The following is a 22,940-nucleotide window of genomic DNA, read 5'->3' as shown; positions in this document are numbered from 1 at the left end:
TTGTAGAAATAGGTTGGGTTTCTCCATGTGTGGCTGTTGTATCTAGTGACGACTCTATAAAGTCTCTGTCTCCTTAACAGAGAACCCGCAGGAGTAGGTGGGGCACTCAACAACCTCTTTCGAGTGCTCCTCGGAAGGAATTGTGGGAGCTGTCGTGTTTTGCATCGTTTCTTGTCTCGTATCTCCCCAGCCTATTCAGGTGTAAATAACTCCTGTAATGACTACATCTCCCACCTACACACGCCGTTATTAAAGGATACTGGAATCGTTGTATCGGAGAAAAAAAAACCCAGCCAATCATACAAGCTAAAGGGCGGCAACCATAATGTGTTGTCCAATGAGGGAACATATTGAAGGCCGTGGGCGGGTTGAGGAATCCGCCAGTCCTTTTCAGAAGCGGGGGGAGAGCATCACAGAGAAAGCGCTCTCTAGCTTCGGATACCGTGTACGACTCGGACGAATTCATATCCCAACATCAACCAGAGCAGGGGTCAGCGGACCAACGCATACAACCTGGGAAATTACATTTTTTTAAAATGGATTCCTCTGGACATTTCCTTCGTCGAAAGAAGACCTCATCAAATTGACTTCATAGGTAAAGGGATTGTGCTTTTGCATGCTTTAGGACATGAAACATTTAACTACATTGAATGTCGATGTCTGAAAGAATAAAAAAACAACGGATTCAACTGTGATCAACATGAAGCGAGAGTAATTGAAACATCAATCGTGAAAATGTTATCGTAACTCTTAAATGCACACACGGTTAACCTAACCATTTCCTCTGTGTATCCGTTTTTATTTTATGAATAGCGTAACAGTTATGGTAAACCTCGTTTCAGCATCTCTTACTTTATTTCATGCTGAACAATGCGGCTTGTTAACGTTATTCATTGTAACCCGCGCTGTTGTCGACATGTTTCACAATCGTAGTGAAATGATCACTTTCTACCGGACTAACAACCGACTGTTGTTTTGGGCTTGAAAACACTACGACCACTTTGTTGTGTTTGCTTGGTAGCTCGTTAACTGGGAGGACATGCTGCCAGGTCCGAGCTGGTCCTTATGTAAGACTGGCTACATGGTGATGGAAGTATTTTTCCATTTATAAATTACCTCTTGCATCGACTTCCAATCGGTATCTGGAGTTTCACAACCAGCCGGCTGGGAATCTGAACTAGGCTATATTTATTTTGTTGCCTTGATTTTAGCGCAGAAACAATGTTGCAACTGAATCAATTCCCTGTAGTCGCAGCTCCACACATTGTTATGTACATGTTCCTCCTCGTCGAAGGGATTTCGTCGTTTTTTGTTGCCTGATAATTCCGGGTCGACACTTCCCCTGCCTGCCCTCGCCTCTGTCAAAAACGAAGTGAGCAGAACAGAAATGACAACCCAAAGAAGGTTATCGCGGATCCGTTTTCTTCGCTAACCCATCCGAGCTGCAGTGTGCGGCAAGTTGCAGGGACCAGGGACATATTGGACGTGCATTGACATGTTGAGACAGCTTGCTGCTTAACCTCGAGCTGGGGGAAAGGATTGGACCTGCGGTGTTGTCTTGGGTGACATTGTAGCCATCGAGATGATTCCAAGAGAAAGGGATCTATCGAGCCTCCTAAACAGTGACTTTATCCTCGGAGAGTATTATTTGTTTATAATTCAGTGTTTGAAACTACTTTATTGGGCTTGACCTTGTTGTCACATTTGTTTCTTTGTCAGAGAGGCACACACCGATGTCCTCGACCGCCACAGCAGATTTGTACAACAACAGATCACCGCTCGCGCAGACTTGAGTGAATAAATCTGTTTTCAATAGTCCCGCAGCACTGTTACTTTCAATGACTTTATCGTGCTTTGCTGTCATTGAAGTGGAATGATTCGTGTCAGTTCTTGGTTAGTGTTGTCGAGCTTAGTTTTATCGCACTATTTGGCTACGGATCCTCGGTGGAGAGAGCTGGGTACGGTCGAGTCACCCACTCGAATAATGATGTCTAGTACCCTAGCACTTTGTTCCCGATGTCCAACAACAATGTCACATTGAAGAGATGATTTAGAGAAGCGCACGTGAATTCCGATGTTTTTTTTTTATACACATTTCCGAATGTGATGATTTGTGCACGTTTTGTGTTGCCTGTTTTCTCGACTGTTAAAAGTGTTTCTGCTGTGTGGCAGACTGGGCTGGCAGCGACTGAAATGGCGTCATCCAACGCTGTGCAGACAGGAGAAGAGACATTGCAGACTCCCAGTTCCCTAGATATCAAGCAACTGTACTTAACCCTCACCGCATGGTTTTCAGTTTGGGGCATTTCTCCGATCCGTGGTTCATTTGTAACTTTTGTTCAACGACCGGGACTGCTGGGTGTTAATGTTATCGAACGGTAGGTTAGTGTGGTGTTACTGTTTGTTCTCGGCTGTCTGTCTCCATAGAAAAGCCCCAGACTAGACTGTGGGAGGATACATGGTCTTTACATCCACGTCTCTAACGTGTTGTAATTGGAACGATCCGTTTACTACGTTCACAACAAGAATGAAAAGTAACGGTGCCAACGTTGTCCGGTTGAGTAACGTCAAGACCTAAAACGCCCTGTTCCCTGATATCATGACTCTCCTGTGACTCGATCAGACCTCTCTGATTGCTTGGTGTGTAGGTAGTATTGTGTGATTTAGGGTTGTAAAATGCTTATGGAATTTCGAGTAACGATTCATTGTCATGCAAATGTCATAATTGTCTCTTTTCTTTTTCATTTTTTTTCCAAATGCTTTGACATTGTAATGTGTAATAATTCCACGACATACCTAATGAATAAAACACAGCGTTGGTGACAACACTGTCTTAAAAATGAATGGATTTGACCGCTGGGAACTTTTGGAAATGAAGCTTCTCCTCCCGACCGTGTCGTTCTACTTGTAAAATCATTACCAACTTGACCCACTTCAGCGTAGCCTCATATTTTTTGGGCTGAACTGCTATTGTGGAAATTAATATATTAAGACCATTATGACTAATATATATATATATATCAATCATCTTTTTTTAAATTATATGATGACTGTCACTGTGTGTTCATGAGCATTTTGTACACTAGCCTGAGTGCCAGTCTGCTTGTGCCAACATGCAAACAATGTTTGGCGTGACAATAAGTCAAGGATTTAGCATGATGGCACAGACTGACACTCAGGCTAGTGTACACAATAGTGCTGAGCTACTAGTGCTTTTTGAGGTTGGTTCGGTTTCTGTTTAGATTATTATAAAATAATAAAACACGTTTTTTGATTTTGGCTTCTATTATTATTTTAGACATTAAATGCTGTAACAACAGAATAAAACAATTAATGAAAGTCCCATGATGGTAGACTGCCCATGACTAATTTATTACTTAACCATCAGTTATTCATATTACATTACTTAACACATTTCCATTGAGTATATTACATGTATTTTATTTGATGACATTTTATTCCAAGTCTCTATAGTCAACATGTCGTCGCTATATACAGTTGAAGTCTGAGGCTTACATATACCTAAGCCAAATACATTTTAACTCAGTTTTTCACAATTCCTGACATGACATCCTAGTAAAAATGCCCTGTTTTAGGTCAGTTAGGATCAACACTTTATTTTAAGAATGTGAAATGTCAGAATAATAGCAGATAATTATTTATTTCAGCTTTTATTTCTTTCATCACATTCCCAGTGGGTCAGAAGTTTACATACTAATTGTGTGTATTTGGTAGCATTGCCTTTAAATTGTTTAACTTGGGTCAGAAGTTTCAGGTAGTCTTCCATAAGCTTCCCACGATAAGTTGGGTGTATTTTGGCCCATTCACCCTGACAGCGCTGGTGTAACTGAGTCAGGTTTGTAGGCCTCCTTGCTCGCATATGCTTTGTCAGTTCTGCCCACACATTGTCTATAGGATTGAGGTCAGGGCTTTGTGATGGCCACTCCAATACCTTGACTTTGTTGAGACATTTTGCCACAACTTTGGAAGTATGCTTGGGGTCATTGTTCATTTGGAAGACCCATTTGCGACCAAGCTTTAACTTCCTGACTGATGTCTTGAGATGTTGCTTCAATATATCCACATAATTTCCATTGCCATCTATTTTGTGAAATGCACCAGTCCCTCCTGCAGAAAAGCACCCCCACAACATGATGCTGCCACCCCCGTGCTTCACGGTTGGGATGGTGTTCTTCGGCTTGCAAGCCTCCCCCTTTTCCCTCCAAACATAACAATGGTCATTATCGCCAAACAGTTCTATTTTTGTTTCATCAGACCAGAGGACATTTCTCCAAAAAGTACGATCTTTGTCCCCATGTGCAGTTACAACCCGTAGTCTGGCTTTTTGATGCCGGTTTTGGAGCAGTGGCTTCTTCCTTGCTGAGCGGCCTTTCAGCTTATGTCGATATAGTTCCCATGATATCAAGCAAAGAGGCACTGAGTTTGAAGGTAGGCCTTGAAATACATCTACAGGTACACCTCCAATTGACTCAAATGATGTCAATTAGCCAATCAGAAGCTTCTAAAGCCATGACTTCATTTTCTGGAATTTTCCAAGCTGTTAAAAGGCACAGTCAAGTTAGTGTATGTAAACTTCTGACCCACTGGAATTGTGATACAGTGAAATAATCTGTCTGTAAACCGTTGTTGGAAAAATTACTTGTCATGCACAAAGTAGATGTCCTAACCAACTTTCCCAAACTATACTGTTAACCTCTCTGGTACAAGTGGGACGGTAGCGTCCCACCTCGACAACAGCCAGTGAAATTGCAGGGCACCAAATTCAAAACAACAGAAATCCCATAATTACATTTTCTCAAACATACAAGTATTATACCCCATGTTAAAGGTAAACTTCTTGTTAATCCGATCCAAAATGTCAGATTTCAAAAAGGCTTTACAGCGAAAGCACACCATGCGATTATGTTAAGTCAGCGCCTAGCCACAGAAAACCATACAGCCATTTTCCAACCAAGGAGTGGTCTCACAAAAGTCAGAAATGGCGTTAAAATGAATCACTTACCTTTGGTTTTCATCTGGTGGCACTCCCAGGACTTCCATGTTACGTAATACATGTTTGTTTTGTTTGACAATGTCCCTCTTTATGTCCGAAAACCTCAGTTTTGTTGGTGCGTTTAGTTCAGTAATCCAAAGGCACAAAGCAGGCTCTCAACATCCCAGATTTCAATAAAAAAACAGACATACAAAATAATAGTACATCCTGGATGGATTTTCCTCAGGTTTTCGCTTGCCATATCAGTTCCGTTATACTCACAGATATTATTTTAACAGTTTTAGAAACTTCAGAAACTTCATCTACCAATTATATGCATATCGTAGCTTCTGGGCCTGAGTAGCAGGCAGTTTAATTTGGGCACGCTTTTCATCCGAAATTCCGAATGCTGCCCCCTACCCCAGTGAAGTTAACAAGAAATTTGTGGAGTGGTTGAAACACTTAGGTTGGAGTTATTAAAACTTGTTTATGTAAACTTCCGACTTCAACTGTACCTGCTGCCTTTGCTGTCTGACAAAATCCTTGTTTTAGTAGTTCAAAGTAAATAAAGCATTCATTTGACTGCTGAATACCAACTATCAATCACTTGGATCATGTATTTTCAGGTTGAGAAGCAACTGCTCTCTATCCCCCTGTCTCCGTGTCTGCCCCACAGTGCAGTGGACTGGATAAGTAGGTGCAAAATGGATTATGGACATAGTAGTTTAGCGCAGAAAATGTGCTAATTAACTTTGTAGAATATTGGCCTGTTTGGAACTACAACTCCCTACTACATTTTATTTTATTTTAAATGTAACCTTTATTTAACTAGTCAAGTCAGTTAAGAACAACTTCTTATTTACAATGATGGCCTACCGGCGAACAGTGGGTAAACTGTCTTTTTCAGGGGCAGAACAACAGACTTTTACCCTGTCAGCTCGGGGATTCGGTCCAGAAACCTTTCGGTTACTGGCCCAACTATCTAACAAATCAAATGTTTTTATATAGCCCTTCGTACATCAGCTGATATCTCAAAGTGCTGTACAGAAACCCAGCCTAAAACCCCAAACAGCAAGCAATGCAGGTGTAGAAGCACGGTGGCTAGGAAAAACTCCCTAGAAAGGCCAAAACCTAGGAAGAAACCTAGAGAGGAACCAGGCTATGTGGGGTGGCCAGTCCTCTTCTGGCTGTGCCGGGTGGAGATTATAACAGAACATGGCCAAGATGTTCAAATGTTCATAAATGACCAGCATGGTCCAATAATAATAATCACAGGCAGAACAGTTGAAACTGGAGCAGCAGCACGGTCAGGTGGACTGGGGACAGCAAGGAGTAGTCATGTCAGGTAGTCCTGAGGCATGGTTCTAGGGCTCAGGTCCTCAGAGAGAGAAAGAGAGAATTAGAGAGAGCACACTTAAATTCACACAGGACACCGAATAGGACAGGAGAAGTACTCCAGATATAACAAACTGACCCTAGCCCCCCGACACATAAACTACTGCAGCATAAATACTGGAGGCTGAGACAGGAGGGGTCAGGAGACACTGGCCCCATCCGAGGACACCCCCGGACAGGGCCAAACAGGAAGGATATAACCCCACCCACTTTGCCAAAGCACAGCCCCCACACCACTAGAGGGATATCTTCAACCACCAACTTACCATCCTGAGACAAGAATGAGTATAGCCCACAAAGATTTCCGCCACGGCACAACCCAAGGGGGGGGCGCCAACCCAGACAGGACAATCACATCAGTGACTCAACCCACTCAGGTGACGCACCCCTCCCAGGGACGGTATGAGAGAGCCCCAGTAAGCCAGTGACTCAGCCCCTGTAATAGGGGAGAGGCAGAGAATCCCAGTGGAAAGAGGGGAACCGGCCAGGCAGAGACAGCAAGGGCGGTTCGTTGCTCCAGAGCCTTTCCGTTCACCTTCCCACTCCTGGGCCAGACTACACTCAATCATATGACCCACTGAAGAGATGAGTCTTCAGTAAAGACTTAAAGGTTGAGACTGAGTTTGCGTCTCCGACATGGGTAGGCAGACCGTTCCATAAAAATTGAGCTCTATAGGAGAAAGCCCTGCCTCCAGCTGTTTGTTTAGAAATTCTAGGGACAATTAGGAGGCCTGCGTCTTGTGACCGTAGCGTATGTGTAGGTATGTACGGCAGGACCAAATCAGAGAGATAGGTAGGAGCAAGCCCATGTAATGCTTTGTAGGTTAGCAGAAAAACCTTGAAAACAGCCCTTGCTTTGACAGGAAGCCAGTGTAGGGAGGCTAGCCCTGGAGTAATATGATCAAATTTTTTGGTTCTAGTCAGGATTCTAGCAGCTGTATTTAGCACTAACTGAAGTTTATTTAGTGCTTTATCCGGGTAGCCGGAAAGTAGAGCATTGCAGTAGTCTAACTTAGAAATGACAAAAGCATGGATTAATTTTTCTGCATCATTTTTGTACAGAAAGTTTCTGATTTTTGCAATGTTACGTAGATGGAAAAAAACTGTCCTTGAAATGTTCTTGATATGTTCTTCAAAAGAGAGATCAGGGTCCAGAGTAATGCCGAGGTCCTTCACAGTTTTATTTGAGACGACTGTACAACCATTAAGATTAATTGTCAGATTCAATAGAAGATCTCTTTGTTTCTTGGGACCTAGAACAAGCATCTCTGTTTTGTCCGAGTTTAAAAGTAGAAAGTTTTCAGCCATCCACTTCCTTACGTCTGAAACACATGCTTCTAGCGAGGGCAATTTTGGGGCTTCACCATGTTTCATTGAAATGTACAGCTGTGTGTTATCCGCATAGCAGTGAAAGTTAACATTATGTTTTCGAATGACATCCCCAAGAGGTAAAATATATAGTGAAAACAAGTGGTCCTAAAACGGAACCTTGAGGAACACCGAAATTTACAGTTGATTTGTCAGAGGACAAACCATTCACAGAGACAAACTGATATCTTTCCGACAGATAAGATCTAAACCAGGCCAGAACTTGTCCGTGTAGACCAATTTGGGTTTCCAATCTCTCCAAAAGAATGTGGTGATCGATGGTATCAAAAGCAGCACTAAGGTCTAGGAGCACGAGGACAGATGCAGAGCCTCGGTCTGATGCCATTAAAAGGTAATTTACCACCTTCACAAGTGCAGTCTCAGTGCTATGATGGGGTCTAAAACTAGACTGAAGCATTTCGTATACATTGTTTGTCTTCAGGAAGGCAGTGAGTTGCTGCGCAACAGCCTTTTCTAACATTTTTGAGAGGAATGGAAGATTTGATATAGGCCGATAGTTTAGTTTTTTATATTTTCTGGGCCAAAGTTTGGCTTTTTCAAGAGAGGCTTTATTACTGCCACTTTTAGTGAGTTTGGTACACATCTGGTGGATAGAGAGCCGTTTATCATGTTCAACATAGGAGGGCCAAGCACAGGAAGCAGCTCTTTCAGTAGTTTAGTTGGAATAGGGTCCAGTATGCAGCTTGAAGGTTTAGAGGCCATGATTATTTTCATCCATTTCCGTTCCAATTTTCTGGAAGCTTGCTTCAGAGCTCGGGTATTTTCTGTGTACCAGGGAGCTAGTTTCTTATGAGAAATGTTTTTCGTTTTTAGGGGTGCAACTGCATCTAGGGTATTGCGCAAGGTTAAATTGAGTTCCTCAGTTAGGTGGTTAACTAATTTTTGTCCTCTGGCATCCTTGGGTAGACAGAGGGAATCTGGAAGGACATCAAGGAATCTTTGTGTTGTCTGTGAATTTATAGCACGACTTTTGCTTGGTTGGGGTCTGAGCAGATTATTTGTTGCAATTGCAAACGTTATAAAATGGTGGTCTGATAGTCCAGGATTATGAGGAAAAATATTAAGATCCACAACATTTATTCCATGGGACAAAACTAGGTCCAGATTATGACTGTGACAGTGAGTGGGTCCAGAGACATGTTGGACAAAACCCACTGAGTCGATGATGGCTCCGAAAGCCTTTTGGAGTGGGTCTGTGGACTTTTCCATGTGAATATTAAAGTCACCAAAGATTAGAATATTATCTGTTATGACTACAAGGTCCGATAGGAATTCAGGGAACTCAATGAGGAACGCTGTATATGGCCCAGGAGGCCTGTAAACAGTACCTATAAAAAGTGAGGCTGCATAGATTTCATGACTAGAAGCTCAAAAGACGCAAACTTCGTTTTTTTTTTGTAAATTGAAATTTGCTATCGTAAATGTTAGCAACACCTCCGCCTTTGCGGGATGCACGGGGGATATGGTCACCAGTGTAGCCAGGAGGTGAGGCCTCATTTAACAGTAAATTCATCAGGCTTAAGCCATGTTTCAGTCAGGCCAATCACATCAAGATTATGATCAGTGATTAGTTCATTGACTATAACTGCCTTTTGAAGTAAGGGATCTAACATTAAGTAGCCCTATTTTGAGATGTGAGGTATCATGATCTCTTTCAATAATGACAGGAATGGAGGAGGTCTTTATCCTAGTGAGATTGCTAAGGCGAACACCGCCATGTTTAGTTTTGCCCAACCCAGGTCGAGGCACAGACACGGTCTCAATGGTGATAGCTGAGCTGACTACACTGACTGTGCTAGTGGCAGACTCCACTATGCTGGCAGGCTGGCTAACAGCCTGCTGCCTGGCCTGCACCCTATTTCATTGTGGAGCTAGAGGAGTTAGAGCCCTGTCTATGTTGGTAGATAAAATGAGAGCACCCCTCCAGCTAGGATGGCGTCCATCACTCCTCAGCAGGCCAGGCTTGGTCCTGTTTGTGGGTGAGTCCCAGAAAGAGGGCCAATTATCTACAAATTCTATCTTTTGGGAGGGGCAGAAAACCGTTTTCAACCAGCGATTGAGTTGTGATACTCTGCTGTAGAGCTCATCACTCCCCCTAACTGGGAGGGGGCTAGAGACAATTACTCGATGCCGACACATCTTTCTAGCTCATTTACACGCAGAAGCTATGTGGTGATGGTGGTGATGGTGATCTCTGACTGTTTCATCCTAACATCGTTGGTGCCGACGTGGATAACGATATCTCTATACTCTCTACACTCGGCAGTTTTAGCTTTAGCCAGCACCATCTTCAGATTAGCCTTAACGTCGGTAGCCCTGCCCCCTGGTAAACAGTGTATGATCGCTGGATGATTCGTTTTAAGTCTAATACTGCGGTTAATGGAGTCGCCAATGACTTGAGTTTTCAATTTGTCTGAGCTAATGGTGGGAAGCTTCGGCGTCTCAGACCCCGTAACGGGAGGAGTAGAGACAAGAGAAGGCTCGGCCTCTGACTCCGACTCCGACTCGCTGCTTAATGGGGAAAACCGGTTGAAAGTTTCTGTCGGCTGAATGAGCGACACCCGTTGAGCGTTCCTACAGCATTTCCTTCCAGAAACCGTGAGAAAGTTGTCCGGCTGCGGGGACTGTGCCAGGGGATTTATACTACTATCTGTACTTACTGGTGGCACAGACGCTGTTTCATCCTTTCCTACACTCAAATTACCCTTGCCTAACGATTGCGTGTGAAGCTGGACTTCGTTCTCCTGTATATTATGAGTACAGCGACTGCAATTAGAAGGCATCATGTTAATGTTACTACTTAGCTTCGGCTGGTGGAGGTCCTGACGAACCACGTCCAGATAAAGCATCATGTTAATGTTACTACTTAGCTTCGGCTGGTGGAGGTCCTGACGAACCACGTCCAGATAAAGCATCATGTTAATGTTACTACTTAGCTTCGGCTGGTGGAGGTCCTGACGAACCACGTCCAGATAAAGCATCATGTTAATGTTACTACTTAGCTTCGGCTGGTGGAGGTCCTGACGAACCACGTCCAGATAAAGCATCATGTTAATGTTACTACTTAGCTTCGGCTGGTGGAGGTCCTGACGAACCATGTCCAGATAAAGCATCATGTTAATGTTACTACTTAGCTTCGGCTGGTGGAGGTCCTGACGAACCACGTCCAGATAAAGCATCATGTTAATGTTACTACTTAGCTTCGGCTGGTGGAGGTCCTGACGAACCACGTCCAGATAAAGCATCATGTTAATGTTACTACTTAGCTTCGGCTGGTGGAGGTCCTGACGAACCATGTCCAGATAAAGCATCATGTTAATGTTACTACTTAGCTTCGGCTGGTGGAGGTCCTGACGAACCATGTCCAGATAAAGCGTCTGGAGTGAAAAAGTTGAGGGAAAAAACAAAAGTATAAACGGTAATTAAAAAGTAAAAAACGTAAAGTTGTCAGGCAGCAAAATAGGTTGGCAACAAAACGCACAGCAACACGTAAACAAGTCTGCAAGTTGTGACCGGAAATTACGTCGTAAAAGGTTATGGTCAATAATATCAACGGCTGCATTGAAATCTAACCACTAGGCTACCTGCTGCCACCGTTCGTTGCATACATTACACAGGGCTTGAGCTGATTCATCTCTAGAAAAACTGTGCATTGATCTCACAGAAAAAAATTGAAGGAAATGGAATTGAAATAATTGAACCGTCGTCAGTCAATATATTTTTGTATTTTCTTTAAACCCCTACATTTTGGTTAATCGCTCAGCACTAGTACACAATTCTCCCAACACAGAAAGCTATTACACCCAGTGTATTATACAATGTCATGGATGTTAGGGCAAAAGGTGTCATGAACAGACCTCAGATTATGCCTGACTGACAGTTTCAAAACTTCATTTTCAGACACAGAATCATTACGCTGGTCACCCAAGAAGAGCCTAGAGGACTGTGATGAAGGTAATACAGTCCCATACTTTACACGTTATTTATATGATTACTCCTGTGTTGATCTGTCTTCCCTTCATAGCTAGCGAGGGGGTTGAAGACATACTGATAGGTGTTTTATAGTGTAGACTCACTGGAGAGGTGGAGCACCATGCCCTAACCCCCTAACCCTAACCCTACCCCCTCCCCCCTAACCCTACCCCCTCCCCATGTCACCAAGCCCATTAACCAGAACCCCAGGCCTCTCATTTAACCAGAACCCCAGGTCTCTCACTTTCCCAGAACCCCGGGCCTCTCATTTCCCCAGAACCCCGGGCCTCTCATTTCCCCAGAACCCCGGGCCTCTCATTTCCCCAGAACCCCGGGCCTCTCATTTCCCCAGAACCACGGGCCTCTCATTTCCCCAGAACCCCAGGCCTCTCATTTCCCCAGAACCCCGGGCCCTCTCATATTTTTAAGTGGGAGAACTTAAAGGCTAGAGGGGAATCACTTCTTCAAAGCCAATCTGGCAGAGTGAAACAGACCTAGTAAATGTTTCCTGTTTGTTTGAAAAATTCCTAGTTATAATTGTACACTGCAAATTAGTCATGTTTAGTCATGTTTCCAAAGTAAATCTGGTTCTACAACATGAGGTTCAGTCTGCAGTAACAGGTCTGTGTTTACAATACAGCCTCTATAACATGAGGTTCAGTCTGCAGTAACAGGTCTGTGTTTACAATACAGCCTCTATAACATGAGGTTCAGTCTGCAGTAACAGGTCTGTGTTTACAATACAGCCTCTACAACATGAGGTTCAGTCTGTAGTAACAGGTCTGTGTTTACAATACAGCCTCTACAACATGAGGTTCAGTCTGCAGTAACAGCAGTAACAGCAGTAACAGATGTTAGTCCATCTTTATAAGTGTAGTGTGCTGATTAACTACAGGGTGGATGCTTAGGCCCCTGGTCTGGTTCTGAGTTCAGGACAAACTTGTGGTGTATCACTGGACAGAGGCTTCCCTTTACATTCCTGCCAGGCCCCTGGTTGACGGGCCACAGAGCCCCTCTGTCTCCAACCTGCATCCAACTCACACAGACTTGCTGCGGTCTACAGACAAGACTGACACTGGTTCAGACTAACCATAGTATCAAAGGGCCACCCATCAAAAAATTTTCCGTGACCCCAAGATACAAAACTGCAAAATGAATGACATTATTTCGATAATGTTATGAACATGAACATTGTCTGAGTCAACTTGTAAAAGTTGCACATTCATAAAAAAAGTTACGATGTTTAGCATCAATCCCTGCACGTCTTGGGTGATTTCCCTAGCAACGTTCTGACTACGGCAACAAGGTCTCTTTTTGTACTTTCTTTTTGTGGACACTTTCTCCGCACGTCCACTCCTGGCTGCATGTTCTGCCATAGAAATATAATGAATAGAACGTGCGTCACCATTCCATTCATTGATGGCATAATTGTTGGACTGGTGGCCATTGATAGTGTACCAATGGGAGCAAAGCACAAAGAGTAAGCAGGAAGTGTACCATCAATATGTGCTGTGATTTGTTGATTCATCTGACATTACAAAAAAAATACACTCCATTGCATGAGCCACATCAGTTAACATAATTTGAATGAACATTACCATGGAAGTTGTTGATTACAATACCAGGTGGAGTTTTATTCTACACATCCCAGTTCGGGAGGGTACGGGTGCTTTATTCTACACATCCCAGTTCGGGAGGGGGAGCTTTTATTCTACACATCCCAGTTGGGGGTGGAGCTTTATTCTACACATCCCAGTTGGGGGTGGAGCTTTATTCTACACATCCCAGTTCGGGAGGGGGAGCTTTTATTCTACACATCCCTGTTGTGGGGGTGGGGCTTTATTCTACACATCCCAGTTGGGGGTGGGTGGAGCTTTATTCTAAACATCCCAGTTGGGGGTGGGTGGAGCTTTATTCTACACATCCCAGTTGGGGGGAGCTTTATTCTACACATCCCAGTTGGGGGGAGCTTTATTCTACACATCCCAGTTGGTGGGGGGAGGGGGGGTCTTTATTCTACACATCCCAGTTGGGCGGGGGGGGGGGGGGCTTTATTCGACACATCCCACTTGGGGGGGGGGGGGGGGGGGGGGGGGGCTTTATTCGACACATCCCAGTTGGGCGGGGGGGGGGGGGGGGCTTTATTCTACACATCCCAGTTGGGGGTGGAACTTTATTCTACATATCCCAGTTGGGGGTGGAGCTTGATTCTACACATCCCAGTTGGGGGTGGAGCTTTATTCTACACTTCCCAGTTGGGGGTGGAGCTTTATTCGACACATCCCAGTTCGGGAGGGGGAGCTTTTATTCTACACATCCCAGTTGGGGGGGGGGGGGGGGTGCGGGTGCTTTATTCTACACATCCCAGTTCGGGAGGGTACGGGTGCTTTATTCTACACATCCCAGTTCGGGAGGGGGAGCTTTTATTCTACACATCCCAGTTGGGGGGGAGGGGCTTTATTCTACACATCCCAGTTGGGGGTGGGTGGAGTTTTAATCTACACATCCCAGTTGGGGGTGGGCAGAGTTTTATTCTACACATCCCAGTTGGGGGTGGAGCTTTATTCTACACATCCCAGTTGGGGGTGGAGCTTTATTCTAGACATCCCAGTTGGGGGGTGGGGGGGCTTTATTCTACACATCCCAGTTGGGGGTGGGTGGAGCTTTATTCTACACATCCCAGTTGGGGGTGGGTGGAGCTTTATTCTACACATCCCAGTTGGGGGGGAGAGGGGGGGGCTTTATTCTACACATCCCAGTTGGGGGGGGGGGGGGCTTTATTCTACACATCCCAGTTGGGGGTGGAACTTTATTCTACATATCCCAGTTGGGGGTGGAGCTTGATTCTACACATCCCAGTTGGGGGTGGAGCTTTATTCTACACTTCCCAGTTGGGGGTGGAGCTTTATTCGACACATCCCAGTTCGGGAGGGGGAGCTTTTATTCTACACATCCCAGTTGGGGGGGGGGGGGGTGCGGGTGCTTTATTCTACACATCCCAGTTCGGGAGGGTACGGGTGCTTTATTCTACACATCCCAGTTCGGGAGGGGGAGCTTTTATTCTACACATCCCAGTTGGGGGGGAGGGGCTTTATTCTACACATCCCAGTTGGGGGTGGGTGGAGTTTTAATCTACACATCCCAGTTGGGGGTGGGCAGAGTTTTAGTCTACACATCCCAGTTGGGGGTGGAGCTTTATTCTACACATCCCAGTTGGGGGTGGAGCTTTATTCTACACATCCCAGTTGGGGGTGGAGCTTTATTCTACACATCCCAGTTGGGGGGGAGTTTATTCTACACATCCCAGTTCGGGAGGGGGAGCTTTTATTCTACACATCCCTGTTGTGGGGGTGGGGCTTTATTCTACACATCCCAGTTGGGGGTGGAGCTTTATTCTAGACATCCCAGTTGGGGGGTGGGGGGGGCTTTATTCTACACATCCCAGTTGGGGGTGGGTGGAGCTTTATTCTACACATCCCAGTTGGGGGTGGGTGGAGCTTTATTCTACACATCCCAGTTGGGGGGGAGAGGGGGGGGCTTTATTCTACACATCCCAGTTGGGGGTGGAGCTTTATTCTACACATCCCAGTTGGGGGGGAGCTTTATTCTACACATCCCAGTTGGGGGGAGCTTTATTCTACACATCCCAGTTGGGGGGGGAGAGGGGGGGGCTTTATTCTACACATCCCAGTTGGTGGGGGGGGGGGGGGGGGCTTTATTCTACACATCCCAGTTGGGCGGGGGGGGGGCTTTATTCTACACATCTCAGTTGGGGGGGGGGGGGGGGGGGGGGTAGGGTTAGGGGGGCTTTATTCTACACATCCCAGTTGGGGGTGGAGCTTTATTCTACACATCACAGTTGGGGGTGGAGCTTTATTCTACACATCCCAGTTGGGGGTGGAGCTTTATCTACACATCCCGAGTGGGGGTGGAGCTTTATTCCACACATCCCAGTTGGGGGTGGAGCTTTATTCTACACATCCCAGTTGGGGGTGGAGCTTTATTCTACACATCCCAGTGGGGGGATGGAGCTTTATTCTACACATCCCAGTTGGGGGGGGGGGGGGGGGGGGGTGGAGCTTTATTCTACACATCCCAGGGCTTTATGGGGATTACTTCAGTACTGGCTGGATTCACTCTACCTGGGGATTACTATAGTACTGGCTGGATTCACTCTACCTGGGGATTAATATGGTACTGGCTGGATTCACTCTACCTGGGGATTACTATAGTACTGGCTGGATTCACTCTACCTGGGGATTAATATAGTACTGGCTGGATTCACTCTACCTGGGGATTAATATAGTACTGGCTGGATTCACTCTACCTGGGGATTAATATAGTACTGGCTGGATTCACATTCACCCCTGGGGATTAATATGGTACTGGCTGGATTCACTCTACCTGGGGATTAATATAGTACTGGCTGGATTCACGTTCACCCCTGGAGATTAATATGGTACTGGCTGGATTCACTATACCTGGGGATTAATATAGTACTGGCTGGATTCACGTTCACTCCTGGGGATTAATATAGTACTGGCTGGATTCACTCTACCTGGGGATTAATATAGTACTGGCTGGATTCACTCTACCTGGGGATTAATATAATACTGGCTGGATTCACTCTACCTGGGGATTAATATAGTACTGGCTGGATTCACTCTACCTGGGGATGAATATAGTACTGGCTGGATTCACTCTACCTGGGGATTAATATAGTACTGGCTGGATTCACTCTACCTGGGGATTAATATAGTACTGGCTGGATTCACGTTCACTCCTGGGGATGAATATAGTACTGGCTGGATTCACTCTACCTGGGGATTAATATAGTACTGGCTGGATTCACTCTACCTGGGGATTAATATAGTACTGGCTGGATTCACTCTACCTGGGGATTACTATAGTACTGGCTGGATTCACGTTCACTCCTGGGGATTAATATAATACTGGCTGGATTCACTCTACCTGGGTATTAATATAGTACTGGCTGGATTCACTCTACCTGGGGATTAATATAGTACTGGCTGGATTCACTCTACCTGGGGATTAATATAGTACTGGCTGGATTCACTCTACCTGGGGATTAATATAGTACTGGCTGGATTCACGTTCACTCCTGGGGATTAATATGGTACTGGCTGGATTCACTCTACCTGGGGATTAATATAGTACTGGCTGGATTCACTCTACCTGGGGATTAATATAGTACTGGCTGAATTCACTCTACCTGGGGATTAATATAGTACTGGCTGGATTCACTCTACCTGGGGATTAATATAGTACTGGCTGGATTCACTCTACCTGGGGATTAATATAGTACTGGCTGGATTCACTCTACCTGGGGATTAATATAGTACTGGCTGGATTCACTCTACCTGGGGATTAATATAGTACTGGCTGGATTCACTCTACCTGGGGATTAATATAGTACTGGCTGGATTCACTCTACCTGGGGATTAATATAGTACTGGCTGGATTCACTCTACCTGGGGATTAATATAGTACTGGCTGGATTCACGTTCACTCCTGGGGATTAATATGGTACTGGCTGGATTCACTCTACCTGGGGATTAATATAGTACTGGCTGGATTCACTCTACCTGGGGATTAATATAGTACTGGCTGGATTCACTCTACCTGGGGATTAATATAGTACTGGCTGGATTCACTCTACCTGGGGATTTATATAGTACTGGCTGGATTCACGTTCACTCCTGGGGATTAATATAGTACTGGCTGGATTCACTCTACCTGGGGATTAATATAGTACTGGCTGGATTCACTCTACCTGGGGATTAATATAGTACTGGCTGGATTCACGTTCACTCCTGGGGATTAATATAGTACTGGCTGGATTCACTCTACCTGGGGATTAATATAGTACTGGCTGGATTCACTCTACCTGGGGATTTATATAGTACTGGCTGGATTCACTCTACCTGGGGATGAATATAGTACTGGCTGGAATCACTCTACCTGGGGATTAATATGGTACTGGCTGGATTCACTCTATCTGGGAATTAATATAGTACTGGCTGGATTCACGTTCACTCCTGGGAATTAATATAGTACTGGCTGGATTCACTCTACCTGGGGATTAATATAGTACTGGCTGGATTCACTCTACCTGGGGATTTATATAGTACTGGCTGGATTCACTCTACCTGGGGATCAATATAGTACTGGCTGGATTCACTCTACCTGGGGATTAATATAGTCCTGGCTGGATTCACTCTACCTGGGGATTAATATAGTACTGGCTGGATTCACTCTACCTGGGGATTAATATGGTACTGGCTGGATTCACGTTCACTCCTGGGGATTAATATAGTATTGGCTGGATTCACTCTACCTGGGGATTAATATGGTACTGGCTGGATTCACTCTACCTGGGGATTAATATAGTACTGGCTGGATTCACTCTACCTGGGGATTAATATAGTACTGGCTGGATTCACTCTACTTGGGGATTAATATAGTACTGGCTGGATTCACGTTCACTCCTGGGGATTAATATAGTACTGGCTGGATTCACTCTACCTGGGGATTAATATAGTACTGGCTGGATTCACTCTACCTGGGGATTAATATAATACTGGCTGGATTCACTCTACCTGGGGATTAATATAGTACTGGCTGGATTCACTCTACCTGGGGATTAATATAGTACTGGCTGGATTCACTCTACCTGGGGATTAATATAGTATTGGCTGGATTCACTCTACCTGGGGATTAATATAGTACTGGCTGGATTCACGTTCACTCCTGGGGATGAATATAGTACTGGCTGGATTCACTCTACCTGGGGATTAATATAGTACTGGCTGGATTCACTCTACCTGGGGATTAATATAGTACTGGCTGGATTCACTCTACCTGGGGATTACTATAGTACTGGCTGGATTCACGTTCACTCCTGGGGATTAATATAATACTGGCTGGATTCACTCTACCTGGGTATTAATATAGTACTGGCTGGATTCACTCTACCTGGGGATTAATATAGTACTGGCTGGATTCACTCTACCTGGGGATTAATATAGTACTGGCTGGATTCACGTTCACTCCTGGGGATTAATATGGTACTGGCTGGATTCACTCTACCTGGGGATTAATATAGTACTGGCTGGATTCACTCTACCTGGGGATTAATATAGTACTGGCTGGATTCACTCTACCTGGGGATTAATATAGTACTGGCTGGATTCACGTTCACTCCTGGGGATTAATATGGTACTGGCTGGATTCACTCTACCTGGGGATTAATATAGTACTGGCTGGATTCACTCTACCTGGGGATTAATATAGTACTGGCTGAATTCACTCTACCTGGGGATTAATATAGTACTGGCTGGATTCACTCTACCTGGGGATTAATATAGTACTGGCTGGATTCACTCTACCTGGGGATTAATATAGTACTGGCTGGATTCACTCTACCTGGGGATTAATATAGTACTGGCTGGATTCACTCTACCTGGGGATTAATATAGTACTGGCTGGATTCACGTTCACTCCTGGGGATTAGTATGGTACTGGCTGGATTCACTCTACCTGGGGATTAATATAGTACTGGCTGGATTCACTCTACCTGGGGATTAATATAGTACTGGCTGGATTCACTCTACCTGGGGATTAATATAGTACTGGCTGGATTCACTCTACCTGGGGATTAATATAGTACTGGCTGGATTCACTCTACCTGGGGATTAATATAGTACTGGCTGGATTCACTCTACCTGGGGATTAATATAGTACTGGCTGGATTCACGTTCACTCCTGGGGATTAATATGGTACTGGCTGGATTCACTCTACCTGGGGATTAATATAGTACTGGCTGGATTCACTCTACCTGGGGATTAATATAGTACTGGCTGGATTCACTCTACCTGGGGATTAATATAGTACTGGCTGGATTCACTCTACCTGGGGATTTATATAGTACTGGCTGGATTCACGTTCACTCCTGGGGATTAATATAGTATTGGCTGGATTCACTCTACCTGGGGATTAATATAGTACTGGCTGGATTCACTCTATCTGGGGATGAATATAGTACTGGCTGGATTCACTCTACCTGGCGATTAATATGGTACTGGCTGGATTCACGTTGACTCCTGGGGATTAATATAGTATTGGCTGGATTCACTCTACCTGGGGATTAATATAGTACTGGCTGGATTCAAACTACCTGGGGATTAATATGGTACTGGCTGGATTCACGTTCACTCCTGGGGATTAATATAGTATTGGCTGGATTCACTCTACCTGGGGATTACTATAGTACTGGCTGGATTCACTCTACCTGGGGATTAATATAGTACTGGCTGGATTCACTCTACCTGGGGATGAATATAGTACTGGCTGGATTCACTCTACCTGGGGATTAATATAGTACTGGCTGGATTCACTCTACCTGGGGATTAATATAGTACTGGCTGGATTCACTCTACCTGGGGATTAATATAGTACTGGCTGGATTCACTCTACCTGGGGATTTATATAGTACTGGCTGGATTCACTCAACCTGGGGATGAATATAGTACTGGCTGGATTCACTCTACCTGGGGATTAATATAGTACTGGCTGGATTCACTCTATCTGGGGATTAATATAGTACTGGCTGGATTCACGTTCACTCCTGGGGATTAATATAGTACTGGCTGGATTCATTCTACCTGGGGATTAATATAGTACTGGCTGGATTCACTCTACCTGGGGATTTATATAGTACTGGCTGGATTCACTCTACCTGGGGATTAATATAGTACTGGCTGGATTCACTCTACCTGGGGATTAATATAGTACTGGCTGGATTCACTCTACCTGGGGATTAATATAGTATTGGCTGGATTCACTCTACCTGGGGATTACTATAGTACTGGCTGGATTCACTCTACCTGGGGATTAATATAGTACTGGCTGGATTCACTCTACCTGGGGATGAATATAGTACTGGCTGGATTCACTCTACCTGGGGATTAATATAGTACTGGCTGGATTCACTCTACCTGGGGATTAATATAGTACTGGCTGGATTCACTCTACCTGGGGATTAATATAGTACTGGCTGGATTCACTCTACCTGGGGATTTATATAGTACTGGCTGGATTCACTCAACCTGGGGATGAATATAGTACTGGCTGGATTCACTCTACCTGGGGATTAATATAGTACTGGCTGGATTCACTCTATCTGGGGATTAATATAGTACTGGCTGGATTCACGTTCACTCCTGGGGATTAATATAGTACTGGCTGGATTCATTCTACCTGGGGATTAATATAGTACTGGCTGGATTCACTCTACCTGGGGATTTATATAGTACTGGCTGGATTCACTCTACCTGGGGATTAATATAGTACTGGCTGGATTCACTCTACCTGGGGATTAATATAGTACTGGCTGGATTCACTCTACCTGGGGATTAATATAGTACTGGCTGGATTCACTCTACCTGGGGATTTATATAGTACTGGCTGGATTCACGTTCACTCCTGGGGATGAATATAGTACTGGCTGGATTCACGTTCACTCATGGGGATTAATATAGTACTGGCTGGATTCACTCTACCTGGGGATTAATATAGTACTGGCTGGATTCACTCTACCTGGGGATTAATATAGTACTGGCTGGATTCACTCTACCTGGGGATTTATATAGTACTGGCTGGATTCACTCTACCTGGGGATGAATATAGTACTGGCTGGATTCACTCTACCTGGGGATTAATATAGTACTGGCTGGATTCACTCTACCTGGGGATTAATATAGTACTGGCTGGATTCACTCTACCTGGGGATTTATATAGTACTGGCTGGATTCACTCTACCTGGGGATTAATATAGTACTGGCTGGATTCACTCTACCTGGGGATTAATATAGTACTGGCTGGATTCACTCTACCTGGGGATTAATATAGTACTGGCTGGATTCACTCTACCTGGGGATTAATATGGTACTGGCTGGATTCACGTTCACTCCTGGGGATTAATTTAGTACTGGCTGGATTCACTCTACCTGGGGATTAATATAGTACTGGCTGGATTCACTCTACCTGGGGATTAATATAGTACTGGCTGGATTCACTCTACCTGGGGATTAAAATAGTACTGGCTGGATTCATGTTCACTCCTGGGGATTAATATAGTATTGGCTGGATTCACTCTACCTGGGGATTAATATAGTACTGGCTGGATTCACTCTACCTGGGGATTAATATAGTACTGGCTGGATTCACTCTACCTGGGGATTAATATGGTACTGGCTGGATTCACGTTCACTCCTGGGGATTAATATAGTACTGGCTGGATTCACTCTACCTGGGGATTAATATAGTACTGGCTGGATTCACTCTACCTGGGGATTAATATAGTACTGGCTGGATTCACTCTACCTGGGGATTAATATGGTACTGGCTGGATTCACGTTCACTCCTGGGGATTAATATAGTATTGGCTGGATTCACTCTACCTGGGGATTAATATAGTATTGGCTGGATTCACTCTACCTGGGGATTAATATAGTACTGGCTGGATTCACGTTCACTCCTGGGGATGAATATAGTACTGGCTGGATTCACTCTACCTGGGGATTAATATAGTACTGGCTGGATTCACTCTACCTGGGGATTAATATAGTACTGGCTGGATTCACTCTACCTGGGGATTAATATGGTACTGGCTGGATTCACGTTCACTCCTGGGGATTAATATAGTATTGGCTGGATTCACTCTACCTGGGGATTAATATAGTACTGGCTGGATTCACTCTACCTGGGGATTAATATGGTACTGGCTGGATTCACGTTCACTCCTGGGGATTAATATAGTATTGGCTGGATTCACTCTACCTGGGGATTAATATAGTACTGGCTGGATTCACTCTACCTGGGGATTAATATAGTACTGGCTGGATTCACTCTATCTGGGGATGAATATAGTACTGGCTGGATTCACTCTACCTGGGGATTAATATGGTACTGGCTGGATTCACGTTGACTCCTGGGGATTAATATAGTATTGGCTGGATTCACTCTACCTGGGGATTAATATAGTACTGGCTGGATTCACTCTACCTGGGGATTAATATGGTACTGGCTGGATTCACGTTCACTCCTGGGGATTAATATAGTATTGGCTGGATTCACTCTACCTGGGGATTACTATAGTACTGGCTGGAT

At 44.7% G+C, this 22,940-nt stretch overlaps 1 protein-coding gene across 1 annotated transcript in view; it reads left to right on the top strand.

The window, feature by feature from the left end:
- The first annotated feature begins 376 nt into the window (after window positions 1–376).
- Window positions 377–22,940, top strand: part of LOC110499571 (AT-rich interaction domain 4B) — a 192,398-nt gene continuing 169,834 nt past the window's right edge. Inside the window, exons 1-2 of the mRNA XM_036955574.1 lie at window positions 377–595; window positions 11,678–11,731. Coding sequence (XP_036811469.1) covers window positions 11,726–11,731 — 6 coding nt within the window. The 5' untranslated portion in view covers window positions 377–595; window positions 11,678–11,725. The remainder of the gene's footprint in view (window positions 596–11,677; window positions 11,732–22,940) is intronic.

The sequence above is a fragment of the Oncorhynchus mykiss genome, chromosome 20 (genome assembly GCF_013265735.2).
Source record: "Oncorhynchus mykiss isolate Arlee chromosome 20, USDA_OmykA_1.1, whole genome shotgun sequence".
Classification (NCBI taxonomy): Eukaryota; Metazoa; Chordata; class Actinopteri; order Salmoniformes; family Salmonidae; genus Oncorhynchus; species Oncorhynchus mykiss.
This window is presented reverse-complemented; position numbering and strand designations above follow the sequence as displayed.